This window comes from Macrobrachium nipponense, chromosome 9 (assembly GCF_015104395.2).
Source record: "Macrobrachium nipponense isolate FS-2020 chromosome 9, ASM1510439v2, whole genome shotgun sequence".
NCBI classification, from domain to species: Eukaryota; Metazoa; Arthropoda; class Malacostraca; order Decapoda; family Palaemonidae; genus Macrobrachium; species Macrobrachium nipponense.
Genome location: NC_061110.1, coordinates 85,281,697 through 85,306,072, shown reverse-complemented (window position 1 = coordinate 85,306,072; position 24,376 = coordinate 85,281,697). Strand labels below are relative to the sequence as shown.

The 24,376-nt window shown below is 37.0% G+C and overlaps 1 protein-coding gene across 1 annotated transcript in view; it reads right to left on the bottom strand.

The window, feature by feature from the left end:
* The window catches only part of LOC135218134 (FGGY carbohydrate kinase domain-containing protein-like), a 114,203-nt gene that overhangs the window by 21,692 nt on the left and 68,135 nt on the right, over nt 1-24,376 (bottom strand). Inside the window, 5 exon segments of the mRNA XM_064254281.1 lie at nt 2,685-2,877; nt 8,328-8,388; nt 8,390-8,505; nt 9,251-9,375; nt 19,407-19,562. Coding sequence (XP_064110351.1) covers nt 2,685-2,877; nt 8,328-8,388; nt 8,390-8,505; nt 9,251-9,375; nt 19,407-19,562 — 651 coding nt within the window.

Genomic DNA, 24,376 nt, shown 5'->3' with positions numbered 1-24,376 from the left:
GGAGACACAAAATCTAAAGGAGGGTTAGAAGGGGATACATTAAGACCCTGTCTGCTACCCGACTTACTCCTGGAGGAAGACCTCCTGATCCTATCACGTTCTAACTTATTTACGTAGGATTCACACGTCTTCCATTGTAAATCATCCAAGCTTTCACACTCATTACAGCGCAAATCATATTTACACTCTTGCGCCCCCTACACCCTTTACACAATGTGTGAGGATCAACCAAGGCTTTTTGGTAGCCTAGTAACCTTGCATTCCACTTTCGAACACACCCTGGCGCTAGCCGAACTACATCCAGACATATTTAAGGAAAAAAACTAAGCCAATTCAAAACAGTCCAAAGTCACGAATGCCAAGCTATCGATCCAAAACCAAAAAAACCAAAAAGTCAAGGGATACTCAAGCAATGAAAAGTTTTTCCAAAATCCTGAGGCGGAGGTGTGTAAACAGATGTTTACGACACCGGCGACAGAAGAAATCTGATAGAAAATGGGAATGGTTCCTGATACCCGCCTCCCAGCGGCAGGAATGGGTACTAACACCCAACTCCCACTACGTGACGGTGTCGTAAGTTTTAGAAATTCTGTCGGACTTCAGAGAATACAGCTATATATATATCTGACAGGTAAGTTCATGAACAAAATGTACAGTATTTTGCCTTTTGGGAGTCATATTTCTTCCATCGGATCAGCGTCGTAACCCTAGAACATGTGTTGTAGGCTTGGAAATATAATTTACTGGGGGTGTTTTGGAGGCCTTGGAACGGAGTAGCCATTTTAACATTGTAAAAAATGTGGTCCAATGTACGAAAACCTCATGATACGAAGGGCACCTTGGAACGGATTAATTTCATATCTCGAGGTACTACTGTAATATATTTCAAATTTTGCATTTTTGCATGAGAATAAGGGTAATTTCAAGTAATTCTAAAACTTCAGTCAAACTTTTCCTATTCAAAATGATTGACATTATCAAAGTTTGGTATGCACCACACGTACCGAGTTTCTATGATCATAATAAGTTTGAATAATATGTACTTCCTTGCCCCTATACAACCTGTATTCTTTAAGCTGGAGATCCCATTCCCAGTCAGAAAGGTGAGTGGTGAAACCATTTTCTCAATCACTTCCTGGCTGGACTGCTACAGCTAAAGGAATGCAGGGTGTGGGTAAGCATACAGTATGTGTATATAGCACTTATGATATAGAAACTTTGTACAAACTAACATTGATAATTCTAAAATAATTCTTAATGGGAGAGGCCAGCTAAATTTTTGTTATCACTTGAAATTAATGTAACTTTGACTCAACTCCCTCCACCCTTCAATTTTCTCTTAGAAAATTGTTCATGAAATTGAAAATTATTTTAATAGTGATATTGTGCATCTCACTGTGTAACCTTAAGGACGATTTTATGGTTTTACCAATCTCTATGTATCATGGATCTTTTAATTCTGCTGAACAGCTATTGGAAACTAATATTATCACTAATGTCAAAACATCAATTTTTTATTTGTTAATCACATATGTACTGTAATGTCTAACCTAACAACACCTCTATCTGTCATGAAAAATTAAATTTCAAAAGCAGTGTTCTTCAGAAATACAATATCAATATCAAATCTGTTTCAAAGAAATTTGTATGGATGTAATGAATAGAACACCTAGAATTGGAAGACTTTTCCAAAAGAAAAGATGAAACTTAATACTAATTCAAAATTCTTCATACGGAAAGCTTGCCCTGTGAATTAAAACTGTCTTTTTTATCCACAAGTCTATGTTAATGCCTCAACCTCATAGGATTCTGATATTCAGAGACGTATGAGAAACAGAGCACACAAGATGACAAAGAAAACATTCTATATACCAGCTTTATGAGAAGACATTTTATTTGCAGTGGGCTGTCTCTTCCCAAAGATTTAAAATGAATAGTGTGGTAGCCTAGGTCTTGGAATATTTATGGACTACCACAGAAAAACAAAGGAATTCATAGAAATTAAGGGAGAATTTTGAGTCAAACAGCAGAGAGAGTAGGTCAGAGTACACGGGGACAAGTCAGCATTTCTGAAAAACAGTGACACGCAAGTGATAGAATCATTCTGATTATTTCCTGGTTGATCCAATTAATGGTTATCCTAACACATGCAGGCAGCAAATAGATAAAGGGTCATACATTCCTGGGTTTACCGAGTTTGTTAAGAGATTAAAATTCTACTCTATTACAACTTTCCATAACTTCCATGAGGACTAGCTGTCTTCAAAGCCTACATTCTATATGCTGAATTCACAGAGATGTTTAATACCTTAGGTCACAAATTCAACTGAGCCTGTAAAACAAGTATATATTTTATTTGATTCTCGGTGCCTCTACAGCATTTTATATTCACCTTTTTGTTTTTTAAGAAAACCTTAAGTAGCAAATGTTGGCCTAAATTAAGTACGTATCTTTAAATTTCAATTTAAAAATCTAGAAAAATAATGCATGTTACATGTTTAGATAATCATCCCTACACAATAACTATTAGTTCAAATCTACAATCATGAAAACTTAACTGTTTCAGTGATATTAAAGAAATGAAGGATTAAGAAATGTCCTAGTGATTCATGAGCAATTCTGTTTATAAAACAAGTGTTGATCTAATCATAAGATTCAAAGATTTAAAGTTTCAGTACTCTTACCCATGTGTACACTTAGTAGATGCTGGGTGGTTCTGAATAATATGATCTATGAGAGATCCTGTGGCACTCTGGCCTCCTTCATTCAGCCAGCCTCCAGGCACCATGGCACTATAATAAGGACCCCACACACCCTCAACAAAAAGGGGTTGCTTACTTACACACATGTGGCAAGTTGAGGTTCCACATATGAGTCCTGTAAATGTTATTATGATTATAACTAGTGTAATATCTTTGTGATGGTCAGCGGTCCAGAAATGACTGCAAATACTGATTTAAAAAGTAAGAGTAATGAATCTTCTGGGGGAAAAGGTAGGAAGTCCACAAAAGGTCTCAGATTGTCACTTTTCTGCCAGTAAAAGAAATGGTTTTAATTATGTTTATGCCATAAATTGAAAGTCTAAATTTATTTATGCTACTATAACTTGTGCAGCTGGGTCATTTACTAGGTAAAATAATATTGAATTTTTTTTCTCTCATATCATGTCAATAAAGAATCCCTTTCAGTTAGAGCATTAAATAAAGTTAAAATATATCAAATTCCAAATAATTTCAATGCTTCATGAATACACACTGCTAATTTTGCCTGTGGTATAATATAATATATTGCCAGAACAGTAAAATATTAACTGAGAACAGATTCATCAAAAGACATAAATATCCCTAACTGATGAGAGCTCCTCACACTTAAGGTGCGTCCACACTGTCGAACAATGTCCGACGGACAAACATTGTTACCAATTAACAATTGTCTGCCGGTCTTTGCCTTGTGAGCAGAGTACAAGCACTGGTATACAACCTCATCTGGTACCACTGTTTGTTGCCAGATCTACTTCCATCGCTTCAACGCTTATGACGGTCATCCTGCTTTGCTATGATATGGTAACAATGTTTGTCCGTCGGACATTGTTCGACTGTGTGGACGCACCTTTAGAAACACTGCTAACTTTGTGAGTTAAGTTGGCAAGAAAGAGTGGAGACTCACAAAAATAACTTGGACATTTTCAAAATTTTCTGGGTTAAATATAATGCACAAGCTTTGTATTTTACATATTATGCCATCAAATATATTTCATAAATGTTCTTGACCAACTTCAGACTGATTAAGCTGATGATATAACCCAATGATTTCTAAGATTTCAGGGTATGGTCATAATTCCCAATATATAGGATAGTAATCTAATGTTACTCAACAAAACTTAGACAATATGTGATGTGTATTGTTCATATAAATATAATGGCGCTATGTCACATATCAGCCTGATAGCAGTCAAGTGAACAACGGGTAAATGACAATTATGGAAGTGTAAGAATGCACTAAGGCTACAATTTGCCTCCCCATTACAGACATTAACATCACAATGATACAGTATTTCTGAATGGCATTTTCTAAATTAGCACACAGAAAATGTTGCTGATGGGACAACTAAAAAATGTCCTGATCTTCTGAGCTCTGATCTTAATATGAGTACAGTTTTACCATCCTTAGTGATCAATTCTAAGGGCAGAGACTGTACTTTTACTATTCTCAGATATCAATTCTTGAAGAACCGTTTCTAGAGATTTACCGAGTCTAAATATTCTGTTGTGGAATCTAGCAAGTCCGACATTTAAATACACAGTCATGAAAAGTGTCTGATCACCTGCTCTACAGACTTGTACTTTCTAAGGGTATGTATTTTCTCTTTGACCCTTCTGTAGCGCAGAGAGGCAGTGCCCAACCTTCCTATGAAAGTTGAAATGATATACATAATCTTAAAAGACACATCCATGAACTAGTTCCTTACTCTGATGACAATCATAGAAGAGGATTGGACAAATGATAATTTCTTGGAATGTAATCTTGTCAGGCAGCTTGTGAAATGTACTGCCATGGCTGGAAGAAGCAGGGTGTAAGAGAGGTCATCAAAAGATAAACACTTAAATGAAACTTAATTCACAGCTTGAATATTTGTGAAGATCTAATTAACTGATAAATTATGCTTATTTATCCACTGATATTTCACAAAAAAAGTGCAATACGTACATTCACAACTTTGGAATTAAGTATCAAAACTGCTACTTATTCCTAGACAGTAAACCATCAAGAAAATATTGCAGAACTTCAATACACTACATACTCATTCATAGCAAATCCATAAGTTGCAGTTGTCATTTGTCAAGAAATGTTCCTCAGAAAATTCTCCAGAAGAAAAATGAAACTCAGTCTTGTTAGGTGACTGGTGTGCCTAAACAGTAAGGACTGGTGGATCTTCAGCTGCCAACCCAACTTCTTCATTTGTTTATCACAGTACAGACATATGGTCCCAAGACTTCTTTTAGTGTTTTCATGGGTTGTCTTTTCAATGAATTTATTTCATTATCACCTCCACTTTATGTTACATATGATTGTCTTTTCAATTAATTTATTTCATTATCACCTCCATTTTATGTTACACATGATAGTAATTCTAATTTACAACAATACATACACAGCATTTGCATTCTCAAGATTCGTGGACTTGGCTATTCACGGGTTTTGCTATGGAACATATCTACCCATTATTCACAGAAAATTCGCCTATTCACGGTATTTTTAACTGAAAAATATTCACTAAATAATGTATTTTCATGTCAATTTCATGATGAAATGTACTACTTGTATTAAAACTATTAAAATATTTAGGTATAAGCATTTTTGGAGGGCTTTTCTTGTTTGAACTATCAAAACAGGCAGTTCTAAGTGTAGAGGGGTTTAAAGTATTTGCAAATTTTAGCTATTCATAGGGGAGAGGGAGAGGGAGGGGATCTGGAACACATCCCTCACTTTCACTGTGGGTGTATATGCATATAAAATTTTGATGGCAGTTGTTAATAAGAGCCACACTACTACAAGTGTAATATTGTTTAAAAGAAAATACTCACTGTATATTTTTTAGTAGAGAACTCACTACCTAAGGTGCCAAAATCATGCTGTAAGAACCTCTACAGATACTCCAGAAAAGATACCTTCCATGCCAAAAGTACATTCTAGCCTAGAAGCTCCTTTCTTTTAGAAAAAGATAATTCTCTACATTGTCTGTTCCTTTTATAAGAAACAAGGGGTATAGGGGGAGTGGGACTTCAAGTGAAGTACAGTGGAACCGGGTCGGCTTTTGTACGCCCTTCTCTTTTTAGACTTTTTCTGACAAAATTTTGTTGTGGTTTCGTGTTTCCTCAGATTTCAAAACACTTTGGAAACGCTCCTTCCGGGGCCGGGGCCCGCAGTGTGACTAGGTCCGTACTAAGCGCCCAAACAAAGCATCCTGTGATCTCTCGTGACCCATTCTGCGTTTGCGTTCATTGTTTTTTGTGCCTTTTTGTGCTTTTTTATTTGAGTGCAAGTGCTAAATAAGCCATCATGGGGCCAAAGAAAGTTCCAAGTGCCAGGCCCTTCAGTAAAAATGGTGAGAAACACTACAGAATTTAAGAAGGAACTTGTAGCAGTGTTGGAGGGTGTTGCATGCTGATCACAGTAAGAAAATGCCTACAATTGCCTGCTGCTAGTGAATTTAAGGCCAGCAGAGGCTGGTTTGAAAAATTCAGAAAGAGAATGGGCATACATAATGTGCCTACTTCAGTGATTAAGGAGGGACATGTTTGCAAAGTGGAGTGATGTAAAAGACTTTGTGGAGAATTATCATCCCAACAAATGTAATCTGTGCCTCAAACATCTTTAATGACAATGCCTTGTTCCACTTTAGCAAAATTTAAAGAGACGCCAGACCGAAAATAAACATCTTTAGACAATTTTATTGTGCGACAGCAGTCCGGTGACTCTCAAGCTGGTCCTAGTACCAGTAAAAACTGAAGAGGGGAAGTAACCCCAGATAGTGCCAGTAAAAAACTAGAGGAGAAGTAACTGCAGGTCCTTGATACCCGAAATCCTTCTTGAGGGGGACTTCCCTTCCGAACAATAACCTCTCCTCCTCCTCCCTCCATCTTCCATATGCAAAGAAGTCTCCAAAAGGTAAGAGTGATATTTGATGTTCATTATTAGTTTCATTATTCATTTATATTTATTTCTCACTGTTTTCTGTATATGAAACTGTTTCTTCCCTATAAAATGTATTTAAAAAAATATTTTTGGGGACTGGAAAGCATTAATTGTATTTACATTATTTCTTATGGGAATTATTGTTTCAGTTTTCTTACGTTTCGAACTTTGTGGGAGGTTTCTGGAATGGATTGTATACAAAAACCGAGGTTCCACTATAATGAATTTGTGCTAAGAAATCGATTTTCATGAAAATTGTTGTTTTAACAAACCCATTAGCAGTAAGTACTTTATATTATGTCTGAGAAGCAATTTCTATAGGATGGCCTCTCCCCAACAACCCTTAACTAATAATACAGAGTTTGGCAACAAACCTCTGGAGTGCAAGGTCATGAGAACCAGAAGCTATGCAATTAAAAAGGAGTTCTGTGAGATGAACAACAACCCTTCGATATGTAAGGGACATGATTTGTACTCATCCATAAACCAAGGTTAAACAAGCTGTGTCTTGGATTCAATTACCCACTTCAGACAGCAAAGAAGCGCCCAATAAAATGAGTTTTTACTGCATGAGAAAGTGATAGTTTCTAAGAGGAAGATGAGTATGAATCTGATAAGCAAAAAATACAATAACACTGTTACTATTTGGCCAGCAGTCACCACTGTCTTAACGGAGTATATGTCTAGGGGTTTGTTTGTGAAGTCTCTAAGAGGAAGATGAACAAGAGTCAAGGGCAGGTTGCAAGACACTTAAAAGGGCAACTGAAGAGAAGAGACTTCAAAACTTGGTCTATGGTTGGGCAGAAAAAAGGACAGAAGAGAAATTCAATAAAATTCTCAAAACATCAGAGGGAGCAAAGAAAATGTTCAGGATAACAAAGTAGTTGAGTAAAGATGGAAAAGATATAAAAAAGACAAAGTACACAAGAGATGAAAAAAAAAATTAAACTAATACAAGAGCTTCTGGAACAATAGTCTGTATTTTGAAAATCTTCTGAAAAAAAGAAAATGAACATGAACTGTAGGATACTGGCATTATGTAATGGAGGGCCTGATAGAGACCACAGCATATGAAGGATTTTTGAGGAGCTTCAGGAAGATGAAAAGATGAAAGACTCTGAGAATCATCCAGAATAAAAAGTGACAGAGGTTTTAAAAAAGAAGTAGAAGCTAGTCATTCATGATCTTACTAGAGTAGTATATCCAAAGGATGATATATAACCCGAAGAGTGGAAAAAGAGGTGGTGAATGTTATACAAAGGGAAAATGGATGCACTAACATTGAAATTAAAGAGGAAAAAGACAACTTGTGCATACTATAAAACACTGAAAAAGATGCTGGAAGAAAAGCTGGAGAAAATTGTTAAAATCAATAACTGATTGTTAGACTTCACATCTTTCTGAGACAACTACAGGAAAAGTACCATGCAAGGAAAAGGATTAACCACCTTTTGACTGTCCCCTTTGATTTTTCAGTATCTGGTATAATGAAACTTTAGTGCTGAGGAGAAAACAACAAAATGCTAACAAATGAAGAAATTAATTAGTATGTACTTAGAAAGGATAGCAAACAAAAAAAAAGAAAAAGTAACACTGGCAATTCTATATATAAAGATAGTCCTCCTACTTACCAAGCCTTCCATGAAGGTCATTCGCATCCTTTGCTCCTGCAGCTACCAGTGCTAAACCCCCCAGCATGAGCATCGATCAAGGATGTTGCAACGGCAAGTTTCAATGTTAATCCCAACTCAGAAGCATCTTCTGCGGACATCATTCCACACCGGTTACCAGGTGGCAAAATCAAAGATCCTTTGGGGAGAGAAAGTAACAAAAGCTTTAACATAAGATCTGGTTTTACTGTTATATGTTCAAGCTATGACTATCAATATACACACAGAGAATGTATGAACAAACAGATTGACTAGTGTAACATCTTTAAATATGAGCCAGATGCATTTTTCTAGAGAGTAGAATAAACTATAATTTAAAAAAATGAATTTACTAATCTACCCTAAAATCTACAAATGTACTTTAATCTGAAATTATTTTTTTAATGAGCTGCCTTTAACTAATGCAGTATCAGCGGGTTAAAACTTGAGTAAGACTATCTAAATGCCTAAGATTCACTATAAACAAAATAAAATAATTGTTAGTTTTTCTAGTACTGGCTAACCTATTAATTTGTAATACATACAGGGTGGGGTAAAACACTGTGCAGTACACAACAATGTGTAACAATGTTATGTATGATGGGGAGACCAAGTGCAATATGCTATGATCTTCGGTAATCATATTTACATACACTACACACAACACTACACACCAAAAATGTGATGTACAGTACAATCAATTATAATATGTATATGATTGGAGATATGTACTGGGTGTTGATATGCCACAATCTTAGAAGTAATCACATCAAATACATTGTGACTGCCATGCTAGATTCAAGTAAATAGCTGAGGGTTGTAAATAAATGTTTGTATACTTGTATGAAGATTTTTGCCCCTTTCTTTTGTAAACTTCTACACATTACATGAAAATTAACACTAACCAATTTTTTCCCAGTTATTCAAGGCCAAATCCTCCAATCCAACAGCTTTAAAAAAGTCACCATCCCATCCTTGAGTTTCTCCATCATAAATGTATGTCCATTTGCACACGACTGAACAAAGTGACCTGAAATAGAGAATTTTTTATACAGAAAATAAATTTTTCAGTACAACCTACTACTTATACAACAGCCCTATTTTGTGGTCAATGAAACCTGGACAAATCAGTCTTCTAAAGAATAAGAAGACAGTGGTAGATGGAAGCCTTATGCACACACTCTTGAACCCTTCGGTCCCAAGAATTAGATGCCCTTGGAAGGAAATCTTCTCTTTTCCTTTATTACTTGCTATGACTTCCATGATGGGTTTGTGGTAAAGACACTGATATCAATGGTGTGCACTAGACAACTCCAGGACAACTGACTCTGTTAACTAATTCAGAAGTCACCTGACCTCTGATTACTGAGAGTTACTGGTTTAGTATTTCTGTTTAGAATTCCAAGACAACTGAACCAGAACTACCCAACAGAACCAATGACAAGTGAACCAGGAGTGAACTGTCCTCTGATTAGAGTGTTAGTGGATTGATATTTATTTTGTTCAGGATTTATTAAATAAATAGCATTTTTTATGTATAAACCCTTGACTACAGTGAAATAGTATATCTTTTCTTTTGTGCCACTTTTCCTATTTTTTTAACTTTTGCCATTTTTATCTGTGTTATTTCTACCTGTGCTATTTTTACCATGTACTTTTGCTTGTGCTATTATTACTGTTCACCAGTCTAGCCAACTAACTGTAAGAAATCAATGAGATTGGGAGGCAGAAAATCTTCAGTATAAAAGCAATAGGTTTATATTGAAAAAATTAGGTTTTTCAAAAACAAGTTTTGTTTTATGAAAACCCATTACGTACTTAAGACTATAGGCTGAACAGCAACTGAGACACAGGTAAAATGCAAAACATAAGACCTTAGAATGCTCATGAAATTAACTAACATGCTGTATCTACTGAACCAAATCCCCCACTGAAGTAGATATTCTAGATCATAAAATGAATGAGTTTTACTACTAATATGTCAGACGTTTAAGTATGTATATGTAATAAATGCCTGGCAAATAAGCACCTGTTTCAGCTTCTTGGTCTCATCACCTAACAGCATGCTGGTTGTGCAAAGGATCCACAATTGCTAATTTGCTACCACATGAGACTTCCTTAGAAAATGCTTGCTTGAGTCTAACTCAAAAGCATGACAGGACAATGAAGGGCATGGCATGTGAGGTATTATGTCTCAGGCCAGTTTCAACATCTGAGGGCAGTTTTTTCTTACGCTGAGCATCATGACATCCACCAAACTTTTTTCAGCATTATGCTTGTGGGATGACCTTGAATTGTTATAATCTTTAATGGAAACCTGTCCTGACATCCATTCCTAGCATCTGCAAGGGAGCCCCATAAAATTGGTCATTATAAAATCTAACAGAAAGAAGTGGCCCTCTCATTTGATTTCATTTCTGTTGCTGACAAAACTGAACTGTAATAGGATTTTATTGATGTTCTAGGCTGAAAAGGTAGCAGATCTAGTCCAGGCATTTTAGTAAATGATGTTTTGTCCTTTTAGGCCATCTTCATCAAGTATGCTCAAAAGATGGATCTCCTCAAATCCATTCACCAAACTTTTCCCCTTGGCTGGAGAATGCTGGGAATGCTGAGGTTATGGTCCAAGATTACATGTGCCTTCCTAATTTTATACTAGGAAGGGGAACATGTCCTCTTGGGTCACCATGGTGTGGTCTGATGTTTCTTGGCAATGTGAATAGATTAGTCTCCTCACTTGAATGAGGCCAAAAGTTCATGGGTGTTTGAAGGATGTGGCATTGACCAAGACTCACCGCCATAATCCTGTAATTATGGTCCTTAGTCATGTAATGAACTACTATACTCTGTTTTTTTTCATCTGTCCTCCGCCTATGGTGTTTTTGTATGGTAACACTGCGTCCCGGGCTTTAGATAGTTACGCTATTTGTAAGTTTTAGGTAAATAAAAGGATATCTGGGTGTACATTTGCAACTGAAAAGTGTTTTAATAATTTTCTGTATGCGAATTACACCGTTAATATGCGAAATAGAATATTATTATAATCGTTGAATGTAAGCTGAATGTAACTATCTAAAGCCCGGGACGCAGTGTTGCCATACAAAAACACCACAGGCGGATGGACAGATGAAAAAAAACAGAGTATAGTGCAGCTGCTGTCACTAAAGGCATCTTTACTACGTCACCCAGAATTGCAAAATCCTTGTTTGTATCATATCCATTGAAACGGCTCGTGTGACTACGTACATACTACCATAAACTACTGGATAACCGAAACATTTGTTCATTAAAACTTGAAATATATATGGCCAAGCACACCACTGTACCTTCTTAAAGACAAACATAGCAAGGACGAGTATTATTACAACGAAAATCCAATATATAAATAATTTGACGAAAGACTGATACCATCAAAACAAAATAATGCATACCCCAATTTAAGAATACTGTGTTGATAAAATATAGTACTGGTAGAGTAATGGTACACTTTAAAATACCAACTATTACTACCAGTAAGGCGCCCTAAAGGTTATAAGTCACAAAGTTCCAAGTTAAACCAACAAAAGGTTAACTGGGTATCTCGGAACTCTCTGCTACATTAACGTCAATGTTAATTGCATTTCAAATGTCTTCCAACATCACATTGCTAATAATATGACAAACGATGCAATGTGAAATGATTCTTTGTATGTAGTTTAAATATGCTAGCATTTGAGAAAACTAATGAATTTGGTGCTGAAATCATAAATTTTCAGAAATTTGTAATGCAACAATTAAAATATCATATAAATGTGAATTTAGATTTTAAAAGTAAATCTTATATGGGATGAAATTTATAGATGTAAGGTTTTACCTGCTGAAAGAATTTTTCTTTTATCTTCAATAATTCTGGAGATAATAGCATTTGAATAGTGTTAGGGCTGGGCTGGACCGGCAGCAATGAGCTCTTTTCCAGTAATGACTTCGCTCGCTCATAATTATTAATATGACAAACGATACGTGAGAAGATTCTTTATAGCGGAGGTGAGAAGACAGTTTAACTAAGCCTACATTCGAGAGAACTATCGACTTTGGTTCTGAAATCATCAATTTTGAGAATATTATGAGGCAATGATTAAAATATCATTTAAATGTGAATTAATAATATTTAAAAAATAAATATTAGATAGGATGTAACTTAAAAATTCAAGGTTTTACCTGCCGAATTAATTCTTCTTTTATCTTCAATACTTTTGGAGATATTACCCTTTGAATAGCATAAGGGACTAATGCAAAATTAAAGCATCATTTCAATGTGAGTTTATTTTATTTTAAAAATAAATCTTACATGGGATGAAATCTAAAGATGTTAAGTTTTATCTGCTGAAAGAACTTTACTTTTGTGTTCAATACTTTTGGGGATATTAGCATTTAAATGGCATTAGGGTCAGGACGTGATGCCGCCAAAAATGAGCCCGTTTCCAGTAAGACTTTGCTTCACTCGTAATGATAAAGTACATTACCCAGACCACTGAATCAAAACAGTACTACTCAACTCCCTAAGACTAGCCCAAAACCCATGAGATATCAATCTATGCATATGCCTTGTGAAATATAAACTGTATAAGGTAAAGCATAGAATAAATAACGCAGCAGCATGACAAGCATCTTTCCAACAAGTGGGTCTTACAACTGAACCTATCTTGAAAGACAACAAAGCCAGTGCAGGATAAGTAATTAAAAGGTCCCAGAGAGTTCTGACTTATGTACAAAACCAGGCATCTACTTGAGATTCCAATATATGGATATCATGAGATTATAACTGCTCATGTGGCATCTGTGCATACAGGTTGATCCATCAAAACTGGTGACTCCTTGGATAACAACTAATCTTGAGCAATTTCCCATTTTTATATGATTTCTAACCACACAGTCACTGGTCACACTTTGGTTTATGTCTGAGGACACTACTGTACTGTTAATGATTGTCAATATGACACACATGGAGACAACCAATGCAAGGTCTTTGTCTCGAGGTACCACACATGCACAGCCGCTCACACCAATAATGAATAGCACTCATATGTACAAATCCAAATACAGTATGTAATAATAACATAGTTTCAATACGTATTAACCCTTAAACCCGCCGAAGCGGTTAAAAAAAAAATGTCTCCCGTGTGCTGGAGCGTTTCAGAGTGAGCGCGGACGCGGGAAAAAATATTTTTTTCAAAAAATCACAGCGCGCTTAGTTTTCAATATTAAGAGTTAATTTTTGGCTCCTTTTTTGTCATGCCTGAAGTTTAGTATGCAATCATCAAAAATGAAAGAAATTATCATTATCATATATAAATAATGCGATATATGATAGCGCAAAAACGAAATTTCTTATATAATTGTATTTAAATCGCGCTGTGCGCAAAACTGTTAAAGGTAACAAGTTACTTTTTTTTTTCGTTGTAATGTACACTAAATTGCAATCATTTTGGTATATAACACATTGTAAAACGATAAAGCAACACAGAGAAAATATTATCAAAATAATGCATGAATTCGTAACGCGCGTACATAAACAAATATTTTTTTCAAAAATTCACCATAAATCTAAATATTGCCTAGAGACTTCCAATTTCTTTCAAAATGAAGGCAAATGATTGAATATTACTATACTGTAAGAATATTAGCTTACATATGCAGTTTTCGACCATATCTGATGAGTTAAAGTTGACCGAATGTCGATTTTTTTTATATATATTTTTTTATATGCAATTATTTCGGAAATAAGAAAGCTAAAACCTTCACATAATTTTCGTTTTATTCTACATGAAATTGCGCACATTTTCATATATAAAACTCTATGAAATGCCTAATATGAAATGGAGCAAATATTCCGAGAATGGGACTCACGCATTTCGGAGATTTGTGGCGGAGAATCGTGCGCGGAGGGAAGGAAAGTTTTTTTTAAAAATTCACCATAAATTTAAATATTGTGCTAGAGACTTCGAATTTGTTTCACGATGAAGATAAATGACTGAATATTACTAGACTGTAAGAGTTTTATCTTACAATTGCGTTTTCAACCATTTCGGTAGAGTCAAATTTGACCGAACGTGGTTTTTTTTCTATTTATCGGGATTTATATGCAATATTTCAAAAATGAGAAAAGCTACAACCTTCAACTATTTTTTGTTGTATTATACATGAAATTGCGCACATTTTCATATATAAAACTTTATGTAATGGACTAATTTAAATGGTGCAAACATTACCACAATCACACGTATGATTTTTTCGGAAGAGTTACCGTGCGGACGTAAAGAAAATGTTATTTTTTTCATAAATTCACCATAAATCGAAATATTGTGCTAGAGACTTCCAATTTGTTGCAAAATGAAGGTAAATGCTGAATATTTACTAGATATAAGCATTTTAGCTTACAATTGCGTTTTTTGACCATTTCGGTAGAGTCAAAGTTGACCGAGGTTGAAAATTTGTCACTTATCATTTTTATATGAAAATATTTCAAAATTGATAAAAGCTACAACCATGGGTTGTTTTTAGTTGTATTGTGCATGAAATTGCGCACATTTTCATATATAAACTTTATGTAACAGCTAATTTAAAATGGTGCAAACATTACCACAATCGCATGTATGATTTTTTTCGGAAGAGTTACCGCGCGGACGTAAGGAAAAAGTTTTTTCATAAATTCACCATAAATCGAAATATTGTGCTAAAGACTTCCAATTAGTTGCAAAATTAAGGTAAATGATTGAATATTACTAAAATATAAGAGTTTTAGCTTACAATTGCGTTTTTCGACCATTTCGGTAGAGTCAAAGTTGACCGAAGGTTGAAATTTCGGCACTTATCGTTATTTATATGAGAATATCTCAAAACTGATAAAAGCTACAATCATGAGTATTTTTTTTTTGTTGTTCTACTCTACATAAAAATGCGCACATTTTCATATATAATACTCCACGTAACGGCTAATTTAAAATGGTAAAAAAATTATGTCAAAGTGAAGAAATAATTTCCGAGATGTGTCACAGATACTTTTTAGTGCGGCAAGAAAGAAATTCGCGCTTGCGCGCCTGCGTAACGATTGTAAACAAAACAACACCTTGATCCGTGAACTCCCAGCATCCCCCAAGGCGCGTGATTTAAGAGTTTTCGGCTGGTAGGCCTAAAAGTATTTTTCCGCGAATTTTTAAACAAACTTTTGTATGTAGACGTAAAATACGTCCAGTCGGCACCCGAGAGACAAAAAAATGTCGACGTAAAATACGTCCAGTCGGCGTTTAAGGGTTAATACTGCCATTTTCCACACTAAGCTTACCTTCAAATTATGCTTGAATTTCTTGTTACAGACCAGTATCATCCTTTTTCTTAGCTAGAGTCTAAAGCATATCTTGATGTAAAGGACAGATATTTTGCACCACCCCAGTGCAATGTATGAAACCTGCGATAACCTGATTTCATGAAATAAAATGCAAGTGAGGAGTTGTAAGCACTGATACTTTTCCTGCTGCTTTGCAAAATCTCTTTTGAGAATATTTGTTGTGAATAGGTTCTTGATCAACAATGATCTTTACGTTTTGAACTTGAAAGTAACTAACACCTCAGTAGTTTTTTAGTTGTCTGACTCTGCCTTGTTCCAAAGAGTATCTGAAAAGTGTAAATTCTGTTACTTAAAACTTGATTTAATTTAACCACTGAATGAAAAAAACTGAAGAGGTTCACAAAAGTAATGAGCAGTTTACCTTGTACCCTGTATTAAGTATGATGATAGACTTTGAAAGACCAAAAAGAGTTAACAGAAATTTGCAAGAACATTTGAGCTATCTGGAAGGAAAATCTCATATCCCTTTTGTACAAATACTTCCAGATAAATCTCATATCCCTTTTGTACAAATACTAACTTTAAACTAAGCAGCAAAATGCTTGTTAACCAATGAGACCTAACCAGCTCTAATAAATTAAGAATCAAAGAAACGAAAAATCAAATTACATTAATACTAATGCCTGCAAACGTAAACAGTGCTACCTCTGAAAACCATGAGAGGTCTTCCATAATTTCCTTGCTAAATATCATCCCTAACACTAGCAAAGACATTACACTAGCTGTATCCTCAAGGGGGTTTGCAGAAGAATTCTCAAGGAAACCAACTGTACAGAAAACACCCTACTTGCATACCATCAACTTACAAACATTCCGAGATACAAATGGGATCGCAAATTAAAATTGTTCACAGTGCTCCCCTTTGCCACCTGTACATTCAAATTTTGTTTTGTGCAATTATTCTGTACAAACAGGGCTGTATGTACAGTGCATTGTGTTTTAAGACGCAAAAATTTACAGTACTGTATTGATTTTATATCATAGCGTACTTAACCATCTTACAAACAATTCAACCTAAAAACAACCATCCGGAATGTAACTTGTTGTAAGTACTAGGCTGGTGTCTGCAATTCCTTTATTCTCACCGAGAGCCAAAAAATATACAGAAGAATAGCTTCAAAAAGAAAAAGCATCACTGAAAAGAAATAAATATCAAAAGTCAAAACTGGAAATTATAACCTCTGGGACTTTTGTGGAAAGCAAATAACAGCTCTCCAAACACGAAAGAAATGAGAAATTGGCAGCTTGGGACCTGAGGATTCTGGAGCACCTGTGCAGAGCTGTTATCCACCAATGATCTTTTCCATCAGAACACTGATGTGTCTGGACTTTTGTAGCTCATGAAATTTGGCAAATAGTGTAAGTGTTAGGTCTGTTGTAAAACAAATACAGAATTTTGGACAACCACAGCATTAAATTAAATGACCTATCATTAAAAGTTTCAATAATACAGTATTAGTATTAAAGGATAAGTTATCTTATGTTAAATGTGAAATATATATACATTAGGTAATAAAAAATATAAAATTCTTGTTTTTTTAAAACTAACAAATCCCTCCTTTACTCAGCATTACATTTCAGTCTGAAGCTGGAGACTACATATATTTCTACAAAAACAAAGCTCCTACAACACTACATTGTAAGAGATTTTCTTCAAGTGGACTAAGATTTCCTCCATATTTCACCATTCCATTCAGTGTGAACGTCTTCACTCTTGAACTGGTTTATTTGCACTAGTCAGAGGGGATAGAGGAGGAACCTCTACAGTATAAGGCAATGGCCAGCATTACCAAAAATTGGTTAGAAGATCCATATTTACATATGTAGTACATACATAGGTAATACTGTATATTCAAAATTATAGACACAGGAGCTTTTGCATGTTTTCCAACTCACCTAATTAGCAATAAAACGGAAATTTGCCAATTAGCCTTACAAAAAACATTCCTTGGCACCTGCCTCCTTCCTTTTTGCTGGATAAATAAGTAGTGGAAGCGATGTAAGTCCTTGAAACTATTATTAATCATTGTAAAGAGTCCATCACCTCCCGTGCTATGTCTACCAGGTATGGAACTTTGTAGGAGTGAATGTGCCATAGGGGACAATAAAAATTCAGCACTGCCATTTGGATAGGGAAACCAGTATACTGACCAGTCTAGCACATTCATATACATATGTGTTGCCAAGGGGCTTGGCAATTATGACTGACAGATACCTCACAGAGGAAACATTAGTGAAGACAGCTGTGGATGGAAATTGATGAGGGACACTTATGAGGAAGTTGCTAACCTAGAGCCTTCAAAAGAAGTCTTCCTTGCTTCCGAGGGTTATGATAGCTTGATATTCTGAAGGGTAACAAGAGTACTATACTATACTGACTTGATTAATAAGAAAGAAGAACATGGCCTTGACCATGAGGAACTAATATTTGAAGAGAGGAAGGGTAGCTTGGAAGTGTGACCTTTTTTAGTTTAAAATCATAATTTTTCAAAGACATGTTTCAAGGTGGATCTGAACTTGCCTACTATTTGTTCTATTAATTCAGCCTCTTCATAGGTTTATCTGTCAGGATCAAGGAAGTTTTTCACATACTAAACCACGATTTCCATTTCAGCAGAAGCTGCAGGTATTTTTTTCTATCTCCTTCAATGCCATCACATCAACATGCTGACTTGTTCAGAAAAAAGATGCAATATCCTTTGAATGTCCCTCTATCCCTTTATCCTCAAAAAGATATTTTTCTTTCATGGTACTTTTTATTGCTTCCCTTTCTGGACATCCCCCAGCTTGAAAAGTGGATGCTATGATGCACTTTTAGGATGATCTAGATACAGTATTTACACACTTCCTCTGTTTAACTTCCTGAAACTTGTCGAGGAAAAGGTAAAGTTGACCAAGAATCTCAGAGATACTCATAGCATCAACAAGTCAATATTGATTGCATAAGACAAAATTCAGCAAGACTGACAACATACACCCATAGGGGATTAGTGGGAATATGACAGTGTATGAAGAGTATAATAATTTGCATGTGAATGGTTAAAGCAGGATGATTTGTTTAAAAGGGTAAGGGATAAAACAGATCCATCAGGAACACCACATTAACTACAAATGAAGTGGAGCAGTCAAGTACAAAACATATGGAATGATTTTGTTTGTTTAGAGTGTACAGAAAAAGAAGTGACCACAAATAAGTGGGGAGTTTGAGTTAAGAGAGCCTTACACCATATTTTTTAAAAACCTAGAATGTCAAGAGAAGAAGTCTTAGAGAGAAGATGAATGGACAAAAGTGAGAAGGTATATGAATCAGCAGTTGATGTTCATTTGAATTATCCCTTCTACACTACGGATCAGTTAGATCATTAGATATCAAGTATATTTTAGAAACTGATCTAGACTAGAAGAGCAATAGACAATAGTTGGTGAGGTTAAAGCAGTCACATTTTTAGAAAAAAAGCTATATGCAAGTGGCCAATAATGTTAATAATAAATGAACAGGGTTTCAGATGAGATGGGAAGGACAGTAAATTTCTAGAGAAAATTCATCTGTAATGGAAAACAATTAAGCTCCGTCACTTTGGGCATCAATGAAAATTTAATAAAACTGATGATAAATATGGTACAACAGCCATCTAACTAAACAGGAAAAATAACTTCGTAAGGAATGGTTAACTTACCGAGAAAATTTCCCCGATGCTTTCATTGTTAAGAAATCAGGCAAATCCAAAAAATAGGCCGCTCGACTCCATGTCTTTGGCATGTGCTTCTTCAACCACAGCAACTTGGGAACCTGCATTTCCAGAGAAATACGGCTCCCAACATATTTCAAAACTCTGGAAAAACAGAATGATTGCTACTATTATAACCAAATACCTATGTACTTCTTTAAATTACACTAGACTCGAAGAACTCAGTTATTTTGAAATTTTTTACAAAAATGATACTTTCATGATAAAATAAAGTTCAACATATACTTACCGAACAGTTACATAGCTTATAGCTTCTTACCTACGGCAGTCGAAATTCAAATTGTTGGCGCCAGCGGCGTTGCTATCTTAAGTATAGGTGATACAAGACCCGCCCACATCCGGGAACCCTGGGTACTGCTAGCCTTCTACCGTCAATTTTCGTTTAGCCGCCACGTCCATCTGTGGGGAGGTGGGGTGGGCTTTGATTATGTAACTGTTCGGTAAGTATATGTGAAACTTTATTTTATCATGAAAATATCATTTTCACATAAGTGACTTACCGAACAGTTACATAGCTGAATCCAAACAAATACCCGGAAGGAGGGTAGATGGACTACATAAAAATGACAGTAAGACCACATTAAACAGCAAATGTTGCAGTACTCTACCTTGTGAGAGAGCAGCTGCAGGAGAATACTGCCTCTGGTTGGCGCTCTCATCACTCGTAGGAGACGTGGCAGTATAGGCCAGGGTCGTCCCTACTTAGTGGGATTTTGTAACCATGGACAAGACCGTTGGTTGACAAAATATTAAAAAACAGATAATGCCTTGCCCTGGGCTTCAGAAACCAGATAAAAAACAACAGACCATCACCTATACCAAAAATAATGACATACTCAAAAGTAATAAATAAGATCTGGAGGTTCTCCAAAGTACTATGAGCCTCCAGTCTGCCCACGACTCAACAACCTATAACAAGGCGAGGAGACAGTAGAGGATAGAAAGTTCCCCTATGTTTCCTTTCCCAACACCATGCCCGCTACCGACAAAGGACCCAATTACAACAACTATCATAGGTAGCCTCTACATTCTTCAGTAAAATGAGGCAAACACAGATCTCGATCTCCAAAACGTAGATTGAAGAATCGAGGAAAGCGACATATTGTGCTTGAAGCTTAAGGATGTCGCCACTGCACGTATTTCATGTGCTTTCACCTTAAGCACATTTAGAGTCTGATCTTGGACTTGAGAGTGTGGGACTCCAGTATCAGAACTTCTCAAAAAGAACGAAATAGCGTTCTTGGAGAGGGGGTTTTGCAGAATTCTTAACCGAACACCAAAGTCGGTCGGAGTTACCTCTAACGGATTGTGTCCTTGACAGGTAACATTTCAGAGCTCTGACAGGACATAGTAAATATTCTTCGTCCATCGGACCCACTATATTAGATAATCCCTTAAGTACAAAAGATTTAGGCCATGGGTTAGAGGGAGATTCGTTCTTTGCTAAAAATTCGTTAACAAAAGAACAAACCGCATTACGATTTTTGAACCCCACCTCTTTGTGGATGGCTTGTAACTCACTCACTCTTCCTGCTGTAGCCAAAGCGAAGAGAAAAAGTGCCTTCCTCGTTACATCTCTCAAAGACGCTTCACGAAGTGGCTCGAATCGTGAAGACATCAGAAAAGTTAAAACTACGTCCAAGTTCCAGTCAACACTATCCTTCTTGGATACTTTTACTGTATTAAAAGATTTAATTAAATCTCCAATATCCTGGTTAGAGGAGATGTCAAGCCCTCTATGCTTAAACACTGAGGACAGCATAGCTCTGTACCCTTTAATTGTTCGATACCGACAAGTTCTTAACTTCTTTAAGGTACAGCAAAAAATCAGCTATTTCTGTCACAGAGGTTTTAGAAGACGAGAAATTATGTCTTCTGCACCACGTCCTAAAGACTCCCCACTTGATTGGTAAAGCTTGGCAGAAGAGCTTCTTCGACAGTTAGCAATAGCTCTGACCGCTCTACGAGAAAAACCCCTTAGCTCTGACGAGTTTCCGGACAGTCTGAACCTGTCATACGAGCGAAAACAAAATTCTGATGATACCTGTCGAAGTGGGGCTGTTTGAGTAGCCGAGGATACTGAGGAAGAAGTCTGGGATGGTCTATAACCAACTTGAGAAGGTCTGGAAACCACTCTTTCCTGGGCCAGAATGGTGCTACCAATGTCATTGACCACATTTTGATGTGAGAGGAACTTGTTCAACACCTCTCTGATCATTCCAAATGGGGGAAAGGCGTAAACGTCTAGACCCGTCCAATCCTGAAGCATTGCGTCGGTCTTCCAAGCAAGAGGTCTGGAACTGGGGAACAAAAGATCGGAAGTCGATTGTTCCTCGACGTGGCAAACAGATCCACTGAAGGTCTTCCCCAAAGTTTCCACAGTTCCTGACAAATATGATATTGTAATGATACAATTAAGTTTGTTCATACTTACCCTGGCAGATATATATATAGCTGTATTTTCTGAAGTCCGACAGAATTTTAAAAACTTACGACACACGCAGTGGGAGTCAGGTGGTTAGTACCCATTCCCTGCCGCTGGGAGGCGGGTATCAGGAATCATTCCCATTTTCTATTCATAATTTTTATTTCCACTGTCTCCTGAGGGAGGTGGGTGGGTACTTGATTATATATATCTGCCAGGTAAGTATGAACAAACTTAATTGTATCATTACAATATCATTTTTGTTCATGAACTTACCTGTCGAGATATATATAGCTGAATCCCACCTTTGGTGGTGGGAGTAGACAGAATAGAAGATTTTAGGAAAACATATATATGCAGATAATTGATATCTTGATTCCTTACCTGTTAGCATAGCTGACTTCGTGGTTACTGCCGCGTAAGTCTGCTTGTGCTACTAGAGTGCCAGCGAGGTAGAGACCTATATAGCTGGTGCACTCCAGATGATCTGTCAACAGGGGCGAGACCACGACGTGACTAGACCATATTGACCATACCATGAGGGCTAAGAAGTAAAATAAATATATATATATATATATATCACCACCTGACCCACCTAGCCAAAGTTAAGGTGTGTTAACTAAGGCTTAAGAGTTAAGAAGTCACCGTTGTCGGCGACTCAACTACTAAATTAAGAGCTCTTCCTAAACCATTTTCTACAGGATAGGATGAGTGGTACTTCTTGCCCCCAAGATTGTGTCTGCAGACACGTATGGCCCTAGCGAGCAGCAGATCTCATATGCCATCTTCACATCTCGCAGGGATGTGAATTGAACACAGAGTTGCTTCGCTAAAACATGGTACTCAGGATGTTGCTGAGTGCCATGCTCTGTTGAAATGCTTCCGAGGCCGCGCCCTCACCTCGTGAGCATTCAAATCCAAAGATTTCAAATCTTTGTGCAAACACAAAGAAGGAGCTTTTTTGAAAGACCTCCTTAACAATAAAGCCAGGGTGTTCTTCGATATGGGCAAGTCTGGTCTTTTCGGAACACTGCAGATTGTCCGTACGACTTCGACTTTCTTGAGTTTTATGTAGATAAAACTTGAGAGACCTGACAGGGCACAGGACTCTCTGGCTCCTGCCCACTAACTTGTGCCATCCTTGCTTCCAAGCTCCTGGCCCAAGGACAAAACGGGTTTCCATTCTTAGGCCATAACGAAAAGCTTAGAGCACACCGCCTTGTGTTCTCTAAAGCCAAAACTTGTGACGATGGCTTAAAATCTCACTAACCCTCTTTGTCGTATCTAGGGTGGTTAGAAAAATGCCTTCCTGATCACATGCAAGAAGTTAACAGGTAGGAGATGTTCGAATGCTTTGACATCAAGAACTTCAGACTATGTCTAAGTTCCATATTGAAAGCTTCGATCTGGACATGCACAGTCAGTCCGTCTGTACTAACGTCAGGTGACCGACCAGTTGACCAGTCAGACGAATCAAGGACAGCAAGGCTGTACCCTGAAGACATAAGGCACTAGTCTTCGCTGAAGGATGAGTGTTTGGACTGCCTGGGCGATTCAAGCTAAGCAAACCTTGGGGGGTGTATCAACGCAACCCAACGTCGTTAGCGAATCAACTCCTGAGCCACTCCTGACTCGAGCTTCTGGTGCCAGGAGAAAGGAGCGAGGAGCAAAAAGGCGATTCAGTCCCGAAGGACGAATGCCTGACAGTCCAACCTGGTCTCATTTAAACGATCATCGGGGGTGTATAAACGCAACCGACTTCGTCAACAAGAAACTCAGGGCTACTGGTATGTCTCCTGATCTCGCACGAGTGTCTGACTCCGAGAAAACAGGTGAGACAAAAAGTAGATGGTGAGCGAGTTTCGAGATTCACAGAACTCAAAGATCGGGTGAAGGGCTTTGTTGTTTGACAGACGCCAAATCTCTGAGCCAAAGGCCGTCAACAACATATTTGCGTATTCTTTAATAGTTGTGACTGCCAGGCTTATCCCATTCTTCAGACGGAAAAGGAAGACGGTAATCTTATTCCTGTCAACATCTCGATAGTCTGAACGTAGTCAGACTCAGAGCGGAGAGGTTATAGGTACCTTTCGAGTTAGAGTAGACCGACTCTCTCGGAAAAGGTCCTTGGAAAGTGAACTAGGAAGTATGTGACCTCTGTGAATCCAGGATCCGAAGGCCAACATGGGCGATCAGCGTCATTGTCGCTCCCTGTGACGTCATAAATCCTCTTATTACATTTCCTAAGCGATTGAAAAAGGGGAAAAAAGACTAAACATCCATCCCCGTTCAATATCATAGGATGGCGTTTAATGGTACCGAATCCCGGATCGAGAATAAGGGAGCAGAGAAGAAGAAGCCTCTTCGTCCTCAACATATCGAAGAGAAGAATGAAAGGGCGTCCCTAAAGTCTCCACAACTCTCAACTTACTTCTAAAGAAATATTCCACTCGGAAGTCAATAGTTGCTGCCG